Here is a 23,915-nt window from a genome sequence, read left to right as displayed (position 1 = left end):
ACCTACAGACATGGCCAAAACTTTTGGCATCCTTGAAATTGTTCCAGAAAATGAAGTATAACTCACAAAAAAATTATTGCAGTTACACATGATTTGTTATACAAATGTTTATTTCCTTTGTGTGTATTGGAACAACACAAAAAAAAGAGAAAAAAAGGCAAATTGGACATAATTTTACACAAAACCCCAAAAATGGGCCGGACAAAATTTTTGCCACCGTTCCAAAACTGGGGGTAAATAACTTTGTTTCAAGCATATGATGATCATTCAAACTCACCTGTGGCAAGTAACAGGTGTGGGCTATATGAAAATCACACCTAAAACCAGATAAAAAGGGGAGAAGGTGACTCAATCTTTGTATTGTGTGAATGTGTGTGCCACACTCAGGGTGCCGTCACACTAAACGATGCACCAGCAATCCCTACAACGATACGACCTGGTCAGGATCGCTGGTGCATCGCTACATGATCGCTGGGGAGCTGTAAAACAGGCAGACTCACTAGTGATCAGGACCAGCGAGGACGCTGGTATCCAAGGTAAACATCGGGTAACTAAGTGCGCGCATCGCTTAGTTACCCGCTGTGTACCTTAGATACCAGCGTGCTTGCGTGAGCACGCTGGTATCTAAGGTACACAGCGGGTAACTAAGTGACGCGCACGCTTAGTTACCCGATATTTACATTGGATACCAGCTCCCAGCATCTGCTTACAGCGCTGGGCGCTCACTGGTCGTTGGTATCCCGCTGCCACACGCAGCGATGCGCACTTGCCAGCGGGAGACCAATGCTCAAAAAATGGCCCAGAACATTGCTGCATGATCAGCGATACCCGTCGGGGGGGCCGGTCGCCGATGCCTGTCACACACAGCGAGATCGCTGGTGAGATCGCTGTGGCGTCACTAAATCAGCGATCTCGCTGTGTGTGACGGGGCCTTAAGCATGGAGAACAGAAAAAGAACTTGAGAAGCAAAATAGTTGAAAAATGTCAACAATCTCAAGGTTACAAGTCTCCAGAGATTTTGATGTTCCTTTGTCCATGGTGCACAACATAATCAAGAAGTTTACAACCCATGGCACTGTAACTAATCTGCCTGCACGTAGAATGCAGAGAAATTTGATGAAAGGGTACATCGCAGGATTCCATAAAAATTCAAGCTGTCCTGTAGGCTCAGGATGTATCAGTGTCAACACAAACTATCAGTTGACATTTGATTTAAATGAAATGCTATGGCAGGAGACCCAAGAGTACCCGACTGCTGACACAGACATAAAAACCTAGACTGCATTTTGTCAAATTGTAACTGAGTAACCAAAACCATTCTGGGAAAGCATCTTGTGGACAGATGAGACCAAGCTAGAGCTTTTATGGTAAAGCACATTATTCTACAGTTTAGCTAAAACTGAATGAGGCCTACAAAGAAAAGAGAACTGTACCTACTTTCAAACATGGTGGAGGTTCAAAGATGTTTTGGAGTTGTTTTGCTGCCCCTGGCACTGCGTGCCTTGACCGTGTTCAAGGTATCATGAAATCTTAATATTACCAAAGGATTTTGGGTTGCAGTGTAGTACCCAGTGTTAGAAAGCTTTGTTTGTGTTCTAGGTCATTGGTCTTCCAGCAGGACAATGACCTCAAACACACTTCAAGAAGCATTCAAAAAATGAATGGAAACAAAGCACTGGAGAGTCCTGAAGTAGGCAGCAATGAGTCTGGATCTAAATCCTATTGAACTCCTGTTGAGAGATCTTAAAATTGCTGTTTGGAGAAGGCACCTTTCAATTATGAGAGACCTGGAACAGTTTTCAAAAGAGGAGTAAGTGTTAGGGTTGGCGGAACCCGGGGTCCACCGTGCAAAGATGGTAAACCGCAGCTAGTGAACAATGGCGGAGTGAGGCTGCTAGCAAGCACTTTAAACACACTGAGTTAAAGGTCACTCAATATGAAGAGAGCGCAAAATACCTAGCTCTGTTACTCCACAGAGCGGTACTGTAAAAGAAGGCTCTTAGAGCTACACCCTGTTAGACATCACAGGAGTAGAGCAGCAATGATGTTAGCTGGGGTCCCTATCGCTACCCCTCAGGAATGTCTAGGCTGGTGGTTGTGCTTGCTCTGACACTCAGCTGTGCTAACCACACACATGACCGGAGTCAGATGCTATGCTAAGCCAAGAGGGAGTTCCTACCCTACACTGCCTGTCTAGACATTCAGTCGCCGTGCTAGGAGCGGCACGTGTGCACACAGAGTGGTAGTGTATCCACACACAAAACACAAATGACACTAGCGCACCGGCGTGCACCTCAGAGGACCTTTTAAATGCTCAGATCATGTCCAGTTGGACAGGACCTTGCTTGTGGACCAATCCGGAGCTGCCACATCACCAGAGCAGCTGACAACCGACCACCAATGAGATGTCACCACATCGCGAGCATGCTCAGTAGGGTAATCTCTGGACTGCAGCCCTGCTCTATGTAGCAGGGCGATCGGATGATCGCAGCTTCTAGTCTCCCATGGAGACTATTGTAGCAAGTAAAAAGTAAAAAAAAGTTTTTAAAAATATAAAAAAATAAAAGTTCAATTCACCCTCCTTTCTCCCCTTTCAAAATAAAACAATATAAAAAAATAATAATAATAATCGTTATTTATATAGCGCCAACATATTCTGCAGCACTTTACAGTTTAACAGATATAAGCACAAGTCATAAGTAACAACGTTAACAATACAATAATTAAAGCAAAATAAGACGACCCTGCTCAAGCTACAATACATATATTTGGTATCGCTGCATTCAGAATCGCCCAATCTATCAAAATATAAAAAAATTAGTCTGATCGGTAAATGACGTAGCGAGAAAAAAATCAAAACGCCTAGATTTACTTTTTTTGGTTGCTGCAACAAAATGCAATAATGGGCATTCAAACGATTATATCTACGCCTAAATGGTATCAATAAAAATGTTAGATCGGCACACAAAAAATAAGCCCTTAAACATCCCCAGATCCCGAAAAATGGAGATGCTACGGGTCTTGGAAAATGTCAGCATTTTTTTTTTTTTTTACAAACTTTTGATCTTTTTTTCACCACTTAAATAAAAATGAACCTAGACATGTTTGGTGTCTGTGAGCTTGTAATGACCTGGAGAATCATAATGCCAGGTAAGTTTTAGTATTTATTTAACATGTTAAAAAAAAATCCAAAAAACAATTGTGGAATTGCACTTTTTTGTGCAATCTCACAACACTTGGATTTTTTTCCCATTTTTCCAGTACACGATATGGTAAAATCAATGATTCCATTCAAAAGTACAACTTGTCCCACAAAAAACAAGCCCTCACATGGCCATATTGACAGAAAAATGAAAAAAAGTTATGGCTCTGGGAAGAAGCGGAGCGAAAAATGGAAACGCACAAACGGAAATACTCCTGGTCCTTAAGGGGTTAAGTTGAGGGTGCCAACAATTTTGTCCAGCTCATTTTTGAGTTTTTTTGCAAAATTGTGTCCAAGTTGCCTTTCTTTCTATGTTTCTTTGTGTTGTGTTGAATAGACACAAAGGAAATAAATGTGTCATCACAATCATACTTCATTTTCTGGAACAATTTCAACTTTCTGCCATGACTGTATATGTGGTCTTTCTCAGCTTCACCAATATGTGACAACAAGGAAATGCTACATGTTATACTAATCTTGTTGATAACATTGACAAAAAAACCAGACCGACCCGTGATGGTGACTGTTATATAATATGGTGGAATATAATAAGATGCATATTCAGTGGCGTATCTTAAAGCTTTTAGCTGCGATGCAAAAGCTCCAACAGGGCCAAAAACTATTCCTGGTCTTTACCAGCAATGGGTCTTTTCATATGGACCAAAGACACCTTTTGGGTCCTTGATCCTCAAGGGTTCAGGTGCGATTGCAACCTCTGCACCTATTATCGTTACGCCTCGGCTGATATTTCGTACTCTAGTCTAAACAGTAGTCCATTGGGGTAAGATGCTCCTAATTTTATTAACACATTTAGCACATCTTGGGCTGTCTGTATGCTACAAACTGAAATCATCTTAGGCCTTTTTCACACTTCAGTTTTTTGTGTCAGTTAAAATCCGCCAAAAGGACGGATAGCGGATCCGTTTTAGTACTGATGACAACGGATGCCACCCGTCCGTTTTTTGACGGATCCGTCAAATGAAGAATGTTAAAGGAATCGCAGCCTGGAAAGAGAGAGAGAGATTTTTTTGTCCGGCACCCAGACAGAATTTCGGGTTAAATCAGTGTCTGGAGGATCCGCCGGCCAAAAAAACGGTACAAGCTCCGTTTGGAAGTCTTTGAGGATGTTGACGGACAGCAACATTTTGGCGGATCCGCACAAAAACAGATGCAACGGACGGCAATCCGTCAAGATCCGCCAATAATGAAAGTCAATGGGGAAAAAACGGATCCGCAAAGAAAAATGGTGGATCCGTTTTTTTTTCCAAATCGGCGGATCTTGACTGATTGTCAAAAACGGAAGTGTGAAAGAGGCCTTAGCTATATGGATGACCCCTTTATTTACACCAATTTCTGTTATAAAATTATTGGGCCGCATTCCGCTATAACATAATTTTTCCTGTACTGTTAAAAAAAATGGAGCGTGACTTCGAAAAAGGTTGAACAGAAACATATTACTGCTGCAGATAATTTAATAAGTATCTCCCAATGTCTGCTGTTACTTATTGCTTTGCTTCTAGTTCTAGCCTTTTTTCTGTATATATCTAAACATTTATAACTTTTGATGAAGCCTTGGTGCCTTCTGCATGGAGCATATAGCTTCAGGAGTGTACCTGCCTATTTTCTTAGTTTGCCAGAAGAAATCGTTCTCACTGTAGAAATACATTTACTCTGGGATTCCTCATTAATTCTAAATGGCATATCGTTTTCACCGAATTGTAAAATTAGAAATAGGTATGTATATATTATGTTGGTAACCCATCTTAGCTGAAGGTAAAATAGTGTGTCTTTATCTTTTGGAAATATTTCATTATACGTTTAGTACATTACAAATGGTTAAAAACTCTATGGAAAAGATATCCCAAAATCAGCAATAAAACATAGCATAATAATAATAATACTTATAACAATGTTGTGAGTTTTGTACGAGGTGGCACTTTTTCTTTAAAGAACATTTACCATATGTTAATGCTCAACTTGACTCTTACTTTAATTCTGCACATAATACAATGTGGGAAATGAGAGGGTATTATGCCTAAAATAAAGATGATATTATAAGCAAACCAGTTATGCGAAGGTTTATAGTATTAATAAAATTGAAAAGACAGGTGGGAAAGCCGCCATAAAATTTGGTTTATATGCTATCAAAGAATTTACAATTCTCTCTGCTGGTCATGGTTTAATATGTTAATTCTTTGTTTTATTTCATTTCGTAGGTTAACAGGTTTTCATCTTCCAGCTCCAATTGTGAGTAGTGGAAACCTCCTAACTCTGTGGTTGGTGTCGGACTACGCAGTCAGTGCTCAAGGGTTCCGCTCTACCTATGAAGGTCAGACCTGTGTGAAATTAAAATACTTAGTGCTGAGACTGTTTCAAGAAAATATTATGCAATTAATATTTATATTTTCTGTTCACTGTTGTGATATGTTTTGAATCCATTTTACAATATAGTCTGAACTGTGTACATTTATGGAATTTATGCAACACTGGGAAATCATTCTTTGCCATATTCTCCTTATGGCAATTTAAAGGGAACCTAACAGGAAGATTTCACCCCCAAACTATTTGTATGTGCATGGTAGCTCTTTCAAAGATAAGTCCAGTAATACATTTACATGCCCAGTCTGTTCCTCCATTACGCCATTGATATGTAAATGAGGCTGTAGACCTGAAGCATCTGTCACTCCAGATCTGTTTTCCTCTCAGTGCCGCTTCCTTCTGCTTAACTGAAAGCTTCTGTGTTGTGTGACTTCAGGAAAAGAAGCCAACAGTCAAGCTAGAGGAGGCAACACAGGGTGGGAATAGAGCTGGAGTGACAGACGCTTCAGACCTACAGCCTCATTTACATATCAATATACCTATAAAATACAATTGGAGCAATTTTTATATTACTAGAATGCATCCAGTATTAATAAATCAAGAGCACTTATGAAAATAAGAAACTTTGTAATATATCTGATCAGAGAAATCTGCTTCTTTATCCACCAGGACTGATCAGTCATTCACAAAATTGTCAATTCTGAGGTAAAATCTGTATTCAGTGAAGACTTTCCCATTACTGAGATAGAAGATGACAGCTGCTACCAATACAGTTCTATGTAGATAGGAGGCGGAGGAGGAGGGAGGAGCTCTGTCTCTAGCTCCTCCCTCCTCCATAGATTCTAATCAGTAGTAATTCCCATCTCCTATCTCAGTAATGGGAAGGCCTACACTGAATCCAGATTTCACCTCAGAATTGACAATTTTGATAATGACTGTTCTGTCCTGGTGGAGAAAGAAGCAGATCTCTCTGATAAGATACATTATAAAATTTCTTATTTTCATGTGTACTATTGATTTATGATATAAAAATTAAGACATCAGTTACTCTTTATACTTGATTTTGTTTATACAGCTCTAATTCAGACCTATGCATGTGTGTCTATAATGCTATACTGTACCAAAAACACATGTGATCTGATCCTAGAGTCATGTATTATAGTCTCCCCCCCACCCTGTCCTCTTCTGTACACTAGCATGAAGAAGAAAAAGATGTAGTGAAGTTCATGACTGTAGGATCAGGCTAAACAAATGTTTTCAGCTAGTTTCCAAGGTCTGCATGAGATTTACGTATATGAATTAGTAAGAGTTCAATCATGATGGGGGTAACACACATTATCTGTGCCAATGGTTGTCAAGCAGAAGGTTTTGTCTCCTTCTTTAGAACTTATTTGCAACTTATCCCTAATCCATTGGAATAACTTTTTGAACTCTAGTTGTTTGACCTTTGGTACTCACAAGAATCCAGAGAATGGGATTCCAAAACTTCTGGAACCGAGGTCTTGAATAAAGCTTAGGTGCACATGCTCAGCTTCATTGTCACTGGGACAGCCAGAAACAAAGGCTGAGCATGAGCACTTCCACTTATTTCTGCAGTTTCCAAAAAGTGTTGGAGAAAAGATTTGGTTTCTTTTTTAGAAACAGCATGCCTCTTGTCCATGAGCTGAGTATGGTGTGGCATGGCTTCAGGTGAATAGGGTTGAGTAGTATCAGACATGGTCTACAGACAAAGTGACACCATATTTGAGTAAAGCAAATTGCTTTCTAGTACACCCGACAACCCTTTCAAAAAAGCAAATAAAGAAGTTTTATGAAAAGGACTAAAATAGTTGCAACCAATCACAGCACAGTTTTAATTCATTACACTGCTTGGAAAAAGAACTACCAGCCAACCCCTTTTTTCTCAATTCAGGAAACCTACTAAATGAAAAACAATGCAAAAGTACTTCCCACAATGGCACCATTCCAGAATTGCTCTCGTAGGATGCAGCTAGGTGGTGTCCGTTGTTTGGCTGCAACCTTCACTATTTTGTCTGAGTGGACGTGAGCCCTGATGGAACATTGATGAGTTACAGCAAAACGGTGGCCGTTTATTGGCGGCAGCAGGCATATGACACAACAATGCCCCGTCCGGGAACAGTGGCGCTGATATCGCTGAAAAGGTGACACTGAGGGAGAGGAGTATCCATTATTTTATGTTAAATTGATTCAGCTGGAGTTCTCCAGTAGTGGAAAACCCCTTCAAGGGAATGTTAATAAGTGTTTTCTCATCTTTCAGTATAGTGCAAGTTAGTGCAGCATTCCAAAATATGGTGCGGCATATTGCGTCTTATAAATGTTTAGTTTTATATAGTATAAAAGGAGAAAACGTTACTTGTAGATAGAGTGCCATGGTATTACTCATTAGTTTTATGAGTAACGTTTAAGGACAAGTAGCTATGTTTAGACTTTTGGTTCAGCAAGCCTAGCCGCCATTCAAAATGATCATCCCACATTAGCAGAAGGAACAGGTGTACCAGACATCTGGTGTACATTACAATGAATTATTGTTATTATTTTTGAGTGAATTAATTGTGCTGCAAGCCATCTTTTCCTCGGCGCTGTTTTAATTACCATAGTCGCCTGTTGATAGAACGCTACAGCTGTTAATAGTGTATCAAAATTCCAAGTATAGAAAAAGACGTCTTGAGGTCAGGATTAGCATCTTGGTCACTTTTCTATGACAACTTTTAAGGCTGTGTCTTTGGTATATTACAGTACATGATAGATTTCCGCAGAGATGTGAACCAGCATACAGAACCTTGGTGAACCTTCAGTTAGTAAAGTTTTACGTAGGCAAAAGCAGAGAGGTCATTGAAATGACTCAGAAGCATCTATCTCTGGATGGCAGATGTAGCAGCTTGCTGCTGCCTATCAAGCGGGCTGCCATATACCAAATCTTACAAGCTGCCTTCAGAAGTGTCTTGTCCTTATTTTTTTTTAATATGCATCACAAATATCTCCTGCCAATCAAGTACAGAGGTTCGCGGGAAATGCTCAGGGACTCACTGATCCAGGTATGAAACATCTCAACGAAACCACATCTTATAGGATTAACCCATTACACTGCAATTTCAGCTTCACAAATTCCAGGACATAAATAAATATATCAAATGTTGTGCAAGATCAGCCTCATGTAAATCATGTTTTCTGATATTTATTCATCTCACAATCTTGGCTAGAAAAGTGGACTATTTTTGATTATCTATAATATGTTAGATTGCAAACAAACAAGACAGTAATTGCTTTCATGTTCTACTGTATTGTCAAGTAAAGCATTGGAAAGTCCACCAATTTTTTTCAAAATATTCGCTCTGTCTTTAATCCAGGAACTCTATTTCTCTGCAAATGTGAGGATTCTGATATGTTTATACCATAAATGTGTCAAATAGGAAAACCTCTTAAACTGCAGCATTGGATTTGTATTTAAAATAATCCTCCAAGTTTCCCTAAATATAAGTACAACCTTTCATGAGGGTGGTTTAGTAATCAGTGCTTTATAATAATTTTGCCATGTAAAAACGATCAGCTCTAGATGCATTGACTTTCAGGTGAGCCTTTGATAGTTTTCTGTTTATACGCAACAGCCAATCTGCAGATACAGAGCTACAGGGGGCGGGAGAATGCAGGAGCCTGAACCAATGATGAGACAGGAGGTGTGTCTCAGACTACCCAAGACACGATTGAATACCCTGCAGCAAATAAATAAACAGCAATATAGGGTACTTAGTCAACATATTTTTTCATCAAAAAATGCAAAAGCAATGCCACCACTTCACGGTGACCATAATTAGGATAGTCCTAACTCTAATATTAAAAACCTTGGCGTTTGTCAAGTGACATGTATGTAGATAAGGGCTGAAAAGGACTGGGCCTAGGTAGTAGACACACAGCCATGGAAGACCACAAAAGATACAAACTAGGATATAAACAGGTGTGCATGCAGCATGTAAGCACATTTTCACACTGGCTACTGAACAGAAAAAAAAACAAAAACCGAAACATAATAATTGAATACCCTGCAGTAAACAAATACACAGTATAGCGCATGAAAATAATTTATGGTCCTTAGTTAACATGTAGTTTAATTTAAAAAAAAATGCAAAAGCCATCCCACCACTTCACGGTGACCCTTACTGGGATAGTCATAACTCTAATATTAAAAACCTTAACGTTCGTCAATTTTTTTTCTGTTCAGTGGCAACGTGCGATTACATGCTGCATGCACACCAGTTTATGTCCCAGTTCATATCCTTAGGTTTTTTCCCTGTAGATACTGTAGATAAGCTGTGGTCATTAGAGATGGGCAGATCGATTCAAAAAATCCAAATCATCAGCCTGGTCAGTAGTCTCTGGCCACTAGCTCTGGAAAAGTCTTACCTTCAGGAATCCTCCGCGCAGCTTTTGATTAGCTGGGATGGCTCGACATCATCTGTGTATCACACCACAATTATGACATCACCCCAGGTAATTAAAAGCTATGTCAGCTAATCTACAGCCATGTTGGGTATTCTTAATGGGGTGAGATTCAAAAGTTCACATTCAGCTTCGATGGACCATCCAACTGATCTCTGGTAGTTATAGATAACAATGCTGGACTAATGAAGCTGAGCTAAAATGTAAGTAACCTGCAAACTCTCAGGAAAAAAATTGCAGGTAATCACCCTTCTTAATTGCTACCTTAAAGATATTTTTTTTAAAAAAATGACTGAACACTTTCTCTAAGGAGGAATTTTCACCTTATACATTAAAGGGAATCTTTCAGCGGGTTTGTGTTATGTAATCTGAGCACACCGTGATGTAAGGGCAGAGAACCTGATTGCAGATATGTGTCATTTGCTCAGCAGTTTGCTGTGATTTCAATACAATCAGTGTTTTATCAGCAGGAAAATATCACTAGAGGACTAGGATATATGTGCCAGGCAGTCCAGCTATTCTATGTAATCCCAACCCTACCACTAGGTAGCAGCTTGCTGACAATGTACAATTCACACAGGAAGCTGACAATAAAGGGTGTGGGCGGGGTTATACACAGCTCAACATTCTGAGCCCTGCTACATCTACACCAGAGAAAACTGGGATTATAGGAAACCTATCTGTGCCCCTGTATCCTGCTGCTTTTACATTCCATTTCAAAAACTTGCTAACAGATTCCCTTTAATGGCATACATGTTCTTTATGGACCAACACCTATCTTGAGAACAGAGTTTGCCTGTCTGAAAGGACAATACCCTATTAAGTAGGACCAATCTAACAATACCTCATAGTTTTGTAGTAGCGCGTAGTCTCCGAAAGCCATTGATAATCTATGATTTTATAGGATATAAATAATCCCCAATGTGTGACAGCAATGTTTAGCATGTCAATGACACAACACTTCACAATACTTAAATGATCCAATATGTTATTTATTATAAATCTGCTTTGAGCTCTTGTTTGTCATTTGGCTAAAATATTTTCAGTAGAATATAGGACTGATTCGTTTTGTAGACTGACTTTTATTCTCCAGGTCACACAGCACTTACTCACCCACAGCAAGTCAAGCTGTACCCATTCACAGTCAGCGTTCCTGGCTTTCAGTAAACCTTTTACTAAATCATAATGTTTGCTAGCATTGCTTATGTGTTAATCCAGCCATGTACAGTGTGCAACCCAGGAAGACGTAACAAAAGAGTTCTATGAAAAGACTTGTGCAAGTGAAAGAATCAAGAAAATTTGGGGCACAAATTTCTTTGCCTTTGCCACCTAAGTTTGAAATTATATTCTGAATGGATCAGCAAATTGTGATATGTAGTAGAGTAGTTAGAGAAAGGGCAGTTTAACCCAAAAAGCTTGGCTGGTTTTGCTTTGTCCTCAGTCCAGCATTTTGTAATCCAAAGTAGCCATCTTTTATGACCAGTTTTCTTCAGCTATAAGTCAAGACTGGCATGGTAGAAATTCACTTTTGTGCTGCCAGAGAAGGCCATTGATGTATAAATTGGAAAATATCAGAAATGGAGGTCTTTGAGCTGGTACCCCACTGAGTGGTAGAGAAAAGAGTCCATGTCACTCTTCTAAGTGCTGTATTACTATTTATTTTTACAAGAATCTCTAAGCTGTGTCAAATGGTTGTCTCATTAAAGTCAATGGGATAAACTGAATGCCAATGAGTATATTACTTCCAAAGCACAGCCTGTTTTCTACCAGAGGTCTAACATCCTCTATTAGTTAAAATTAGCCGGCCAATAATTCTCTTCGGCTCACATCTGACTCCTCAACGGCAAAATCAAAGTTGTAACAATTTATAAAATTTGCCATGCCTGGCTAATGTATAGGTAATGCAATGCCTCAAGCAGACAGTACCAAAAATACAAAGGTGTTATCAAACAAATAACATATACAATAGTACACGCATCATTTATACATGTAATAGTGAAGAGAATAATTGTAGAGAAATCATAAAAACAGAAGAAGTGAAAGAGAAGATAAAGGGAATCTGTTAGTGGGATTTCTCACCCCAAAATAGCTATTTATATGAGTATGTAGGTCTTTTAAAGACTAATCCAGCAATATGTTTAACTGGCCAGTTGTTATGTTTCAGAGAAACCAGTGTTTGACTTGATATGCAAATGAGGCTAAGTAACTAGTAGTAGATCGGAAGCATCTCTCATTCCAGCTCTATTCCCCACCCAGCGCCATCTTCTTCTGCTTGACTGATGTTTCCTTTGCCTGACCTCACACAGCATGGAGGCTGTCAGTCAAGTTAGAGGAGGCAACACTTGGTGGAGAATAGAACTGGAGTGACATAGACATTTGCATATTAATACAAAAGTTGATTTTTCAGTAATGGAGGAAAGAACTGGCCATTAGTGATGAGCGAGCGTTCTCAGGTTAAGTGTAATCCGAGTGTGCTCGTGTGCTAATAGAGTATCTTTGGCATGCTCTAATACTAGGTTCGAGTCGCCCTGGCTGCATGTCTATGACTGTTTGACAGTCACAACATATGCATGGACTACCTGTTTGTTAGGCTCGGATATTTGCAACATAAACTAGACTTCATAGTGTACTAACATGAAAGGACAAAAGTTGAGCGCATACAGGAAACTTACAGAGAACCAACAGTGACATTGGATCTTACAAATCATGCTAATATGCCCACAGGCGAATGGTAACATAATTTGTGGGACGACTAGTCTTGGAAAGCCATCGCTACCTCGACTAGTCTGACACTAATTAGCATATTGCAAACAGACTATTAAAATTCTTTTTTGCCATAAACTGCAATCGAATATATAGTACAAAGGTCTTGTTAAGCAGGGTATTAATATATGAATATACACATGCTGGCAGATTGGGGTGCATGGGAGACCTGTCAGGTTCCCTTTAACTTACTTACACAAGACATACAATAAAAATTACTGCCATGGCTGTAATTTTATTGTACATCTGGCTTGAAAAAGTCCCTTTTGAGCCGAAACGTTGCGTCACTCGTCTACCTCAATTTTATTTCTTCATGTGATTTTTGAGGATGGAATAATGGAATAAAGGTTATGTTTTATGCCTATTTTCTCTGGTGCCTCGGAATCTTAGATTTTCAAGGTTTCCTTTAAATGCAATGTTAGACGCAACCCATTGGCAGATAATACGCGGCTGTGGAAGAACATAGTCATGTATTTTTAATCCTGGATAAGCCCTTTATATTTATTAGTGAAGTATTTTCCCCATATATCACTTCTTTACTGTAGGTCACACTGCTTTTATTCTTTTTATTTTATTTTCCTTGAAGAAATAGTAGAGAAATCAGAATAACCTTCCGCAATCATTATTCGGAAGAAGGAATGTCACCATCGGCCGCTGGACAATAATTCTTATTATAGGTCAGTTTCCTGTGCGGGATTTTATAGTCTCTTTGCTTCTCCCCCTTTGACCTAGAAGTTATAGAATCATTATTATTTATGGAAAAGATTTCACTGGTGAAACAATCCTGACAATTGCACATTCTAACAGCTGGATTTCGAGAGCACTGCCAGTTTAAGTGGCCGTGAATCTTCTCGAGATGGCTTACAGGCATTAGGATGCCTAGTTCTCTTGGTGTGCCAAAGTCATTTCTATTTGGAACAGACTTTGCTAGCAGAGCGAGCAGTTGCAGTGTTTGAGCGCGTTCCAGTCCCTCCCTATTATTTGATGTAGTTGTATTCTCTTCAGACCCGGGCACCTGTCACGTGTCCTGCCAGCTTCTACGTACAGAATGGTGCAGCTGATTGCAGACGTGTAGCCCTGTCTCTGCACAGATGCATAATAGGCAGGCACCAAATTGTATTATATGTAGCAATGAAACAATTTAACGTAAGGCATAAACAATTATGTATCACAATGAAATGGATACAATGTAGACGTATAAAATCCAGATGCGCTCTGGGAATTCTTGCATTTTCACTGCGTTATTGTCAGTAACAACCTTGAGACATTTTGCGAAATCTTTTTTTTTTCATTGTATAACAAATTGCAAAGCTGATTTGCTGTCTCTGTTCACTTTGACCACTGGGTGGCAGCCATCTTTAAACTCTACCAGTCTAATCAGTTGGCTGTATCCATAACGCTGCCTTCATCTTGCATTTCTTTGAAAGAGCCGAGAACAGAGCGAAGGACATGGTTTCATGTTATCACTGATCCACAAAGCATTTGATTAAATTGGGCAGCTTTTCTTAAGAGGCGTAATAACTCAGAATACAAATTTTGACCAAAAACAACATGACTTTTGAAATGACACCCTCTCTTAGACGATGGATATGCACCACACAAAATGAGATCCTTAGAACCACTAACTCTAAAGATATAGCCTGGGTTGACACAGATTATACATGCTTTATCATTTCTGTGTGCAAAATGAAATTGTTAAACATGGATTAGGAATATGCATGAAGATAGGTAGAAATGATTTCTCGGTGAATGGCTCTCGTAATTAGCGCAGCTGCATCTGATGCATAATGCTTGGCATATGTAGCGTAATGAACATAAGCAACTTCTTTACTAAGACCTATCAAGCACTCTCAGAAGCACAAGAGTAGAAAAGAACATCTCTGAAAGAAGAAGCCTTGCAAATCTCAGGTCTTACATTCATTACCATTCTGTTATAACCCAGGCTGGCAGATGTATTAATCTCAAGTGATTTCTATGATGGACGAGAAGCTAGCTACTTTCTCTTCTTAAAGAAGCACGTCCATTAAAGTTTTTGTCATCCTAATATATTGGAATCATCATATTATATAACACTGTGTTCTCACAATTGCTCATTTTGCCCTTCTACCCGGCTGATTCTTCTCTTTTTTTATTAGGTCTATGACATAGGTCTGTTAGGTCTCCTCTTAAAGATGCACTCTCAGTAAAGTTTTTATCATCCTAATATATTGCAGTCATCGTATTATATGGCACTGTGTACGCACAGTTGCTCATATTGCCTTCTACTCAGCTAATTCTCCTCTTTTCTATTAGGTCTATGACTTCAAGTGATTAAACCAAAACAGCAAAAGAACACATTTAAAAATTGGTTGTGCTACTGGGACGAAGTCTCTTGCTGCGATATTCTTAGAAAGTTCTTTATTATCTACTACACTTTACAATGCCGTACAGGCATCTTTATCGAGGAAAGCATAGCCAAATATACCTCTGGTCATTGTTATTAGAGCGACACAGTGAATCTGTGAACTTATTTTTTTCAAGTTGTATTGCTCTGAAGTATACCTTAGGGTTTATTGATTTCCTGGTCACACAAAAAAGATTATTTCTAACATATTGCTGTATTACAATTATTTCCATATCTATAATTCATCTCTTCTCTAAATCTATGTTTTCCCACCTGTTTAGTGCAGGGATTACTAAAGAGAGATTGGGACAGTCATCCACTTTAGGGTGTCAACCTCCACAGTTAGGCAATGATCAGTTAGGGTTAAACCAAGGACCCTCGAGGTTGCTTTATTGCTATTATCAGTCTATGTTTTTATGAAAACTTTTTTTTTGTGTATCCCAGCACAATTTTCTGGTCTCACACACTGGGCAGTGTTTTTAAAGGTGATTGTTAAAATTTATACATTTTTAAGGATTATATGTGACACAAAGTATCACATCAGTAAGGATAGGGTGAGTGCTCAAATTCTTTATTGACTCTAGTATACACCTATATAATATGATGACTGCAACATATTCAGACAATAAAAACGTTGATGGAATGCTTTTTTAAAGCTAGTTTTCAGGCTGAAGAGACAAGTCTGCAACTGCGGACTGCTGAATCATGGCAGTGTGCAGTGTTCACACTGTTAGGGGTACTTCACACTAAGTGAGATCGCTGATGCTTCACCGATTTTGTGACGCATCAGCGATCTCGCCAGCGATCTCGCTGTGTGTGGCACGCATCAGCGACCGGCCCCCCCGCCGGGTATCGCTGATTGTGCAGGATCGTCCTGGGCCATTTTTTGATCGTTGGTCTCCCGCTGGCCAGCACGCATCGCATGTGGCAGCGGGAGACCAACGATCAGCGAGCTCCCAGTGCTGTAAGCAGATGCTGGGAGCTGGTAACCAAGGTAAATAGCGGGTAACTAAGCGCGCACGTCCCTTAGTTACCCGCTGTGTACCCTGGATACCAGCGTGCTCGCCCTGGGAGCTGGTATCCAAGGTAAACAGCGGGTAACTAAGGGACGTGCACGCTTAGTTACCCGCTATTTACCTTGGTTACCAGCGTCCTGGCTGGTCCTGATCCCTGATGAGTCTGCCTGTTTCACAGCTCACCAGCGATCATGTAGCGACGCACCAGCGAACCTGACCAGGTTGTATCGTTGTCGGGATCGCTGGTGCGTCGTTTAGAGTAACGGGACCCTTATGATTCATTTGAACTTGCAGTGTGAGCGGGCAGTCACATGATTGTGAGCCCTCGCGGGCAGGGTACTCTCTCCTCCTGTACCAGTTGTGACTTGTATTGTTTAAGATTATTGCTCTTAGTTTTTATTATGTATACCTCTCCTCACATGTAAAGCCTCATGGAATAAATGGCGCTTTAATAATAATAATGTATGCAATTTGCTTATTTGTGATCACCTGCCAACTAGATTGTCACCCACCTATCTCAATAGAACTCTGAAAGAAGCTGATAATCTAGTCAGAAAATCAAATGCATGAGGCCAAGTGACTGTCAATGCTGGAAATACAGGGGGATCGTGACAGATTGTACATTGTTACGATACAACAGAATGACTGCAGACTTTTCTTTTCCATCAGGAAAACCATTACATTATAACTTTGGCCCACAGGTGTTGTCTCAAATTTGTAAATGGGTAAAATAATGTGATGCCTGTAGAAACAACCACTTTACAATTTACCACCTAATAAAAATATTTTCAGCTATCTAGAAAGAGGCATTTTTAAATTTATAGTGTAAAGCTCATTGCCTAGGTTACCAACAACCTCGTAGTCTCAGAGGGATTGATTACCTAGGTGAGGAGCTCACATCACTGACAGGCTCTATGTTAGAGCCTATTCATGCCACTCTGTAGCTGGCCAGATCACTGTATTTGATCAGTCACTGTGACTATGCTTTTCTCTTAAGCCCCCGTCACACACAGCGAGATCACTAGCAAGATCGCTGCTGAGTCACAAGTTTTGTGACATAACAGCGATCTCACCAGCGATATCGCTGTGTGTGACACGTATCAGCGACCGCCCACCCCCCCGGCGGGTATCACTGATTGTGCTCGAATGCCCTAGACATTTTTTTGATCGTTGGTCTCCCGCTGGCCAGCATGTATCGCTGCGTGTGGCCGGCGGGAGACCAGCGATCAATGAGCTGGACGCTGGTTTCCAATGTAAACCGCGGGTAACTATGGGCGTGCATGACTTATTTACCTTCTGTGTACCTTAGATACCAGCTTGCTGGTGCAGGGAGCTGGTATCTAAGGTAAACAGCAGGTTTCTAAGCACCGCGCTGCACTTAGAAACCCTCTGTTTACCTTGGTTACCAGCTCCCTGCACCAGCACACTGGTATCTAAGGTACACAGTGGGTAATTAAGTGACGTGCGCGCTTGTTACCCGCGTCATCGCTGTCCTGATCGCTGCTGAGATCTGCCTGTTTGGCAGCTCACCAGCAATCATGTAGTGACACACCAGCGATCCTGACAAGGTCATATCGTTGTCGGAATTGCTGATGCGTCCCTATGTGTGACGGGGCCCTTACACTGTAGAGGCAAGGTTGCATTTGTAACCAGCCTAGGAGAGCACTCAGTTTGGACCAGAGATGCGACTGTACTGCTGGTCCGAACAGTCAGTCTTTAGAAGTGCCCCCTAGTGGTCAGCTCCTGCCAGGAAGAGAATTACACTGTGACTTTGAGAGCAATGCTTCCCTCTGATTTGTATGCATTTGGACTATTCCTTTCCCCCTGTAGCTTGCTGTGTGTTAGTTTGAGATAAAAGCAGGAAGTGTCTTATCCGAAAGGGGAGACAGGGAGTAACTCATGTCTGTGTCAGGAAGCCAGAACAATAAAGGTACTGTCGCACTTAGCGATGCACCAGCGATCCCGACAACGATATGACGCGGTCAGGATCACTGGTGCATCGCTAAGTGGTCGCTAGTGAGCTGCCAAACAGGCAGATCTCACCAGCGACATAGCAGCGGTCGGGGGTCGCTACTTACCTGTGAGATAATTATAGAAGGATAGGGAAAATGAAGGGAGGTCAGCTCACCAGTCTCGGTTGCGATCCATAATCCTCCTGCGCACGGAGTCACCTTGATCAGGGGTGTTGACTGAAGCAAAATAAAGGATGGAATCTCCAGCGCTGGACTTCAGTTAAAAATACATCATTTATTGTAAATTCTTCAAATCGAACGGAAAAAAGTATGGATAAGGACATATAGGCAGATGGGGTCTCTGGTGGTCTCCAACCAACGCGTTTCGACCTAGAGGGTCTTACTCATGGTTCCACCATGAGTAAGACCCTCTAGGTCGAAACGCGTTGGTTGGAGACCACCAGAGACCCCATCTGCCTGTATGTCCTTATCCATACTTTTTTCCGTTCGATTTTAAGAATTTACAATAAATGATGTATTTTTAACTGAAGTCCAGCGCTGGAGATTCCATCCTTTATTTTACCTGTGAGATGAGGCGATGAAGACGTCCTCCCGCCCGTGTCCACGCGCCGCTCGTCGCCACAGCAGGAAGCCCAGCAGGAAGCTGATGACGAGAAACGGCCCAGGATGTTCTCGCGCGATCAGCGATAACCAGCGGGGGAGCCAGTCGGAGGTAAGTATCACACATAGCGATATCACTAGCAATATCGCTGCTGCGTCAAAAACCAGTGACGTTAAAGCAATATTGCTATCGATATCGCTTAGTGTGACGGGCCATTAAGAGTGTCTGAACAATGAGAGACTGTTAAATGAATTAGGGCCCTGTCACACATAGCGACGCACCAGCGATCCCGATAACGATATGACCTTGTTAGGATCGCTGGTGTGTCGCTACATAATCGCTGGTGAGCTGCCAAACAGGCAGATCTCAGCAGCAATCAGGACAGTGACTACGCGGGTAACAAGCGTGCACATCGCTTAGTTACCCGCTGTGTACCTTAAATACCAGCGTGCTGGTGCAGGGAGCTGGTAACCAAGGTAAACAGCGGGTTTCTAATCACCGCGCGGTGCTTAGAAACTTGCTGTTTACCTTAGATACCAGCTCCCAGCCCGCTGGTATCTAAGGTACACAGCGGGTAACTAAGTGACTTGAGCCCTTAGTTACCCGTGGTTTACATTGGAAACCAGCGTCCAGCTCGCTGATCTCTGGTCTCACGCCTGCCACACGCAGCAATGCGTGCTGGCCAGCGGGAGACCAATGATCAAACAAAGGTCCAGGGCATTCGAGCACGATCAGCGATACTCGGCGGTGAGATCGCTGTTGCGTCACAAAACTTGTGACTCAGCAGCAATCTCATTAGCGTTCTCGCTGTGTGTGACGGGGGCTTTAGTGGTTTTAAGGGAGAATATAGTGCCTGTTACTGCAGGATCGGCCACCAGAAACATGTCAGATGGAAAGGGTCACATAGCACAGCCAAGCGGGTTTTCTCCAAGCACCTGTAACCTGTAGAGAGAAAGCAATGCTGTGGTACCAGTGACCCCTCAGCACTGAAAGTGGAACAAGACTTGCCCAGACCCGGAAGAAGACAGAACTGTAAACCTGAAGGATGGATGCAACACAGCAAACTTGACTGCATTGGGACTAAGCAGAAGCTAGCAGACTTTTTCCTCAGAGTTGCAGAACTGTGAGTGTGACACCAGCAGTCAACTGTGCTAGGGTATAGAGCAGGTTTCTCTAGTTAGGGTGCTGTAACAGCGCGGCCTGATTATTGGAAGCCAGGTAGGAATTTAGAAGAGAGTAGTCTATAGAAATTGTTTATACTTTTTACTGTATATTAAACTTTGCATTGCCGTAGCTGGAGCGCAGCACCCATTACATGCTCCAGTTATCTCTCTTTGTATCTAATATTGGTTTTATCATTTCGATAACTGTTAGTCTTATTTTCTGAGATAAAATCTTCTTTCAATAAAGCTGGTGTTGTTTCTGCCTCCTCGTCTGCGGTACCATATTTGAGTCCTGCACGGCAGTGTAGCTCAGATACTTCTTCACACCATCCCCTGGAAAGCTGGAAGTTCCTGCTAGGAGAGGTGCACTCCTGAAGACAAGTAGTAAAGTATGACTGATATGGTGAAATCACATCACGACTTCAACAGGGACTCTCTTGGTTATTGGGATATGAATTAATTAGCTGATGAAATTCCATTTGACTAACAATAGATTAACTTGACAACCAATATCAGTTTTACCAGAAATCATCGTGTGTCAACTTCCCTCACACCATGAGCTGGTCAGTTATAGTTTTCTCTTGGCCCTTGGCAGTGGGTTCCTGCCATAGACTTGTCCACAAATGTCCACCTTAGTGAGGATGCCAAAGAACTTATGAACTGAAAGAATACTACGGAATACTGTCTGTACTCTTTGCCACACATGCCTAGACAAAAATTTATCTGCATTTGTAATGTTGTCATTGACATTTGCCACATGAATTCTTCCAGTCGCATAGTGGGACCTATTAGTGTACTGTGTACATATCAATGTCAATAGATTAGGAGTGGACAAGTACAGGAACAAGTGACTTTGACAGGTGACTGATAACATTTTGCTTCAAGAGACAAATTCAGAATGTTAATGTAGTTAGACTGACTTTGGAAAATAGGGATGAGATTTATATCTTTAACCCAGGATTAATACTTGAAGTGCAAAATGATGAATCTGATCTATGTGGTCACAGGGAGTTATGGGGGTTTAAACATACAGTGGTGTGAAAATATATGTTTGCCACTTTCCTGATTTCATTTTTTTTTGCATGCTTCTCACACAAATTTAAATATTAGACAAAGATAACACAAATAAACATCAAATGCAGTTTTTACATGAAGGTCTTTATTATTAAGGGAAAAAGAAATCCAAACTTCCAGGGCCCTGTGTGAAAAATGGTTGCCCCCTAAACCTAATACTGGTTGGGCCACCCTAAGCAGCAACAACTGCAATCAAGCATTTGCGATAACTGGAATTTTGGCCAATCATCTTTGCAGAATTATTGTAATTCAGCCACATTGGAGGGTTTCCGAGGTTAAACCACCTTTTTAAGGTCATACCACAGCATCTCAATTGGATTAAATTGGTTGTCCACTACTAGGACATCCCCTTTTTGATCAAAATGTTTGGGCCCTATAAGATAATAAAGCCTATATTCACCTCCCATGCCGGCTCTGATCTCGTAGTGTTGGCACTCATTGTCCCTGGGGCTCTCATGCGGTGTTGTGACACGTGATGCCAGCACCCAATCAGCATTGGCGTCACTGTCCCCGCCTTCGGACAAATCAAACATGAAAAGTAAGTGCAGAATCAGCTGCTACAAGTGCTGACACTGCGGGAAAGGCGCCAGCATGGGAGGTGAGTAAAGGCTTTATTATTTTGTTGAGGCTAAGCATGGGGTATGAGAAGAAGTTGTCCAAGTCGTAATGGACAACTTGTTTAAGGTCATGATTTTTACTAGGCCACTCCAAGGTCTTAATTTTGTTTTTCTTAAGTCATTCAAAGGTGGAGTTGCTGGTGTGTTTTGGATCATTGTCCTGCTGCATAACCCAATTGCGCTTCAGCTTGAGGTCAAGAACAGATGGCCAAGCATTCACCTTCAGGATTTTTTTGTAGACAGCAGCATTCATGGTTCCATTTAAAACAGCAAGTCTTCCAGGTCCTGAAGCAGCAAAACAGCTCCAAACCATCACACTACCACCACATTTTTTTTTCTTGTATGATGTTCATTTTCTGAAATTCTGTGTTACTTCTAGAGAGATGTAATGGGACATACACCTTCCAAAAAGTTCAACTTTGGTCTCGTCAGTACACAGAGTATTCTCCCAAAAATTTTGGGTATCATCAAGATGTTTTCTGGCAAAACTGAGATGAGCCTTTATGTTCTCATTGCTCATCACTGCATCAGTGCATCAGTTTTCATCTTGGACCTCTGCCTTCAGTGCATTTTTTCAAGTCTCTTTCTTATGTTTGAGTCATGACCACTGACCTTAACTGAGGCCTGCAGTTCTTTGGATTTTGTTGTGGGGTCTTTTGTGGCCTCTTAGAGGAGTCGTCGCTGCACTCTGGCGGTAATTTTTGTCGGCCAGCCACTTCGGGGAAGGTTCACCACTGTTCCATGTTTTTGCCTTTTGTGGATAATGGCTCTCACTGTGGTTTTCTGGAGTCCCAAAGCTTTAGATATGGCTTTATAACCTTTTATAGACTGGTAGATCTTAATTACTTTATTTCTCATTTGTTCTTAGCATGGATGACAGCATGATGTCTAGCTTTTGAAGATATTTTTGTCTTCACTTTGTCAGGCAGGTACTATTTAAGTGGCGTCTTGATTGACAACAGGTGTGTAAGTAATCAGGTTTGGGTGTGGCTAGGGAATTTGAACTCAGCTTTCCAAAGATGTGATAAACTGTAGTTAATTTATGTTTTAAGATGGAGACAATCACTTTTTCAAATAGGGCCCTATATGTTTGAATTTCTTTTTCCCTTAATAATAACAAATGCCATCATTTAAAAACTGCTTTTTCTGTTTACTTGTGCTATTTTTGTCTAATATTTAAATTTGTTTGATGAGCTCAAACATTTAAGTGTGACAACCATGCAAAAGAATAGGAACTAAGGAAGGAGCAAACACTTTGTCACACAACTGTGTTTTGGAGGCCTGGTTTGGGTTATGTAATTATTAAACGGTTCACTTTAATTAAGGAAGCCTGAAATATTTAGCAGCCTCTTTTTATATAAGCTATGACCTCGGCAAGGCAATTCCCATTTTTGTCCTAATCCCTTGCTTATTTGAAGGGCTCTCCCAAGCTGAATAATCTATGAATAATAGCTGCCAGGTTCATTCTTCCTAAAGAGACCAGGCAAAATCGGCAGCACAAACTTTTAGAATACGACGAATGTCAATTTTCAAGAGAAAGACCTCTTACAAATGACATTTTCGACTGAATGATTGCTTTTGTGACATAAAAATTGCATAATAACAGCAGGTTAATAGTAATATAAAGAATGAACAACAAAATAAAATGAAAAGTAGAACATCCATAATATTGTATAATGCCGACTTTGCTTGCAATGTCATCAGCAGGACTGAAGCTGACAGTTACCAGACTGTCCTTTACTAGACACCCAGGGTTCTTAGATTTGTGCTCTGAAGCACATTATTTTCTTCTTACACACTTGAATGGCCTTTATTAAACTAAGTCAACAACTGCGTTTTACACCCCCACTAAATTTACTTCCGACGTTTTATAAATGCTGCAATAGGATTTTTCATTTCTTTCCAGTAAGCGTTAGAAAATAGACTCCTTGCCCTTTCAATAGCCTGGTGTAACACATATTCTGCACGGTGCCAGGTCTCTGAAGGGAATAGAAATGATGCATATGGGGCTTTTACCCAAATAACCTTGCCAATCAATACCCCGATGTAATGAAGTGTTTTGTCCTTGTTACTTGTAGAAACTTTATTGGTTGTTACTTTTGATCATGAAACAAGAAGGTATTTTGAGACTAGACACTGTGCGTGTGCCGTTATAGGAGCAGCGTAGTGGAGCTAGCTACAAATCTTATTAACTTCTAATAATAGGTCTAGGTATGTCAACTAGTTTTGGTGCTCCGAAGATGTAACAAGCACTGTGTAATGCCATGCAGAACTTACGTGGTGATGTGCATGGACTGGGAATGGTCTCATTTGCATTAATTATTAGTGCCATTACATTACGTTCTAAAT

The 23,915-nt window shown here is 40.9% G+C and overlaps 1 protein-coding gene across 1 annotated transcript in view; it reads left to right on the top strand.

Moving 5' to 3' along the window:
* The window catches only part of CSMD2 (CUB and Sushi multiple domains 2), a 1,542,159-nt gene that overhangs the window by 400,268 nt on the left and 1,117,976 nt on the right, over nucleotides 1–23,915 (top strand). The window contains exon 3 of the mRNA XM_073571899.1: nucleotides 5,419–5,531. Within this exon, the coding sequence (XP_073428000.1) occupies nucleotides 5,419–5,531 (113 nt within the window). The remainder of the gene's footprint in view (nucleotides 1–5,418; nucleotides 5,532–23,915) is intronic.

This window comes from Dendrobates tinctorius, unplaced genomic scaffold, assembly GCF_039654945.1.
Source record: "Dendrobates tinctorius isolate UK_male_01 unplaced genomic scaffold, ASM3965494v1 ptg000007l, whole genome shotgun sequence".
NCBI classification, from domain to species: domain Eukaryota; kingdom Metazoa; phylum Chordata; class Amphibia; order Anura; family Dendrobatidae; genus Dendrobates; species Dendrobates tinctorius.
Note: the sequence above shows the minus strand (reverse complement) of the source record. Positions and strands in the feature narration are given on the sequence as shown.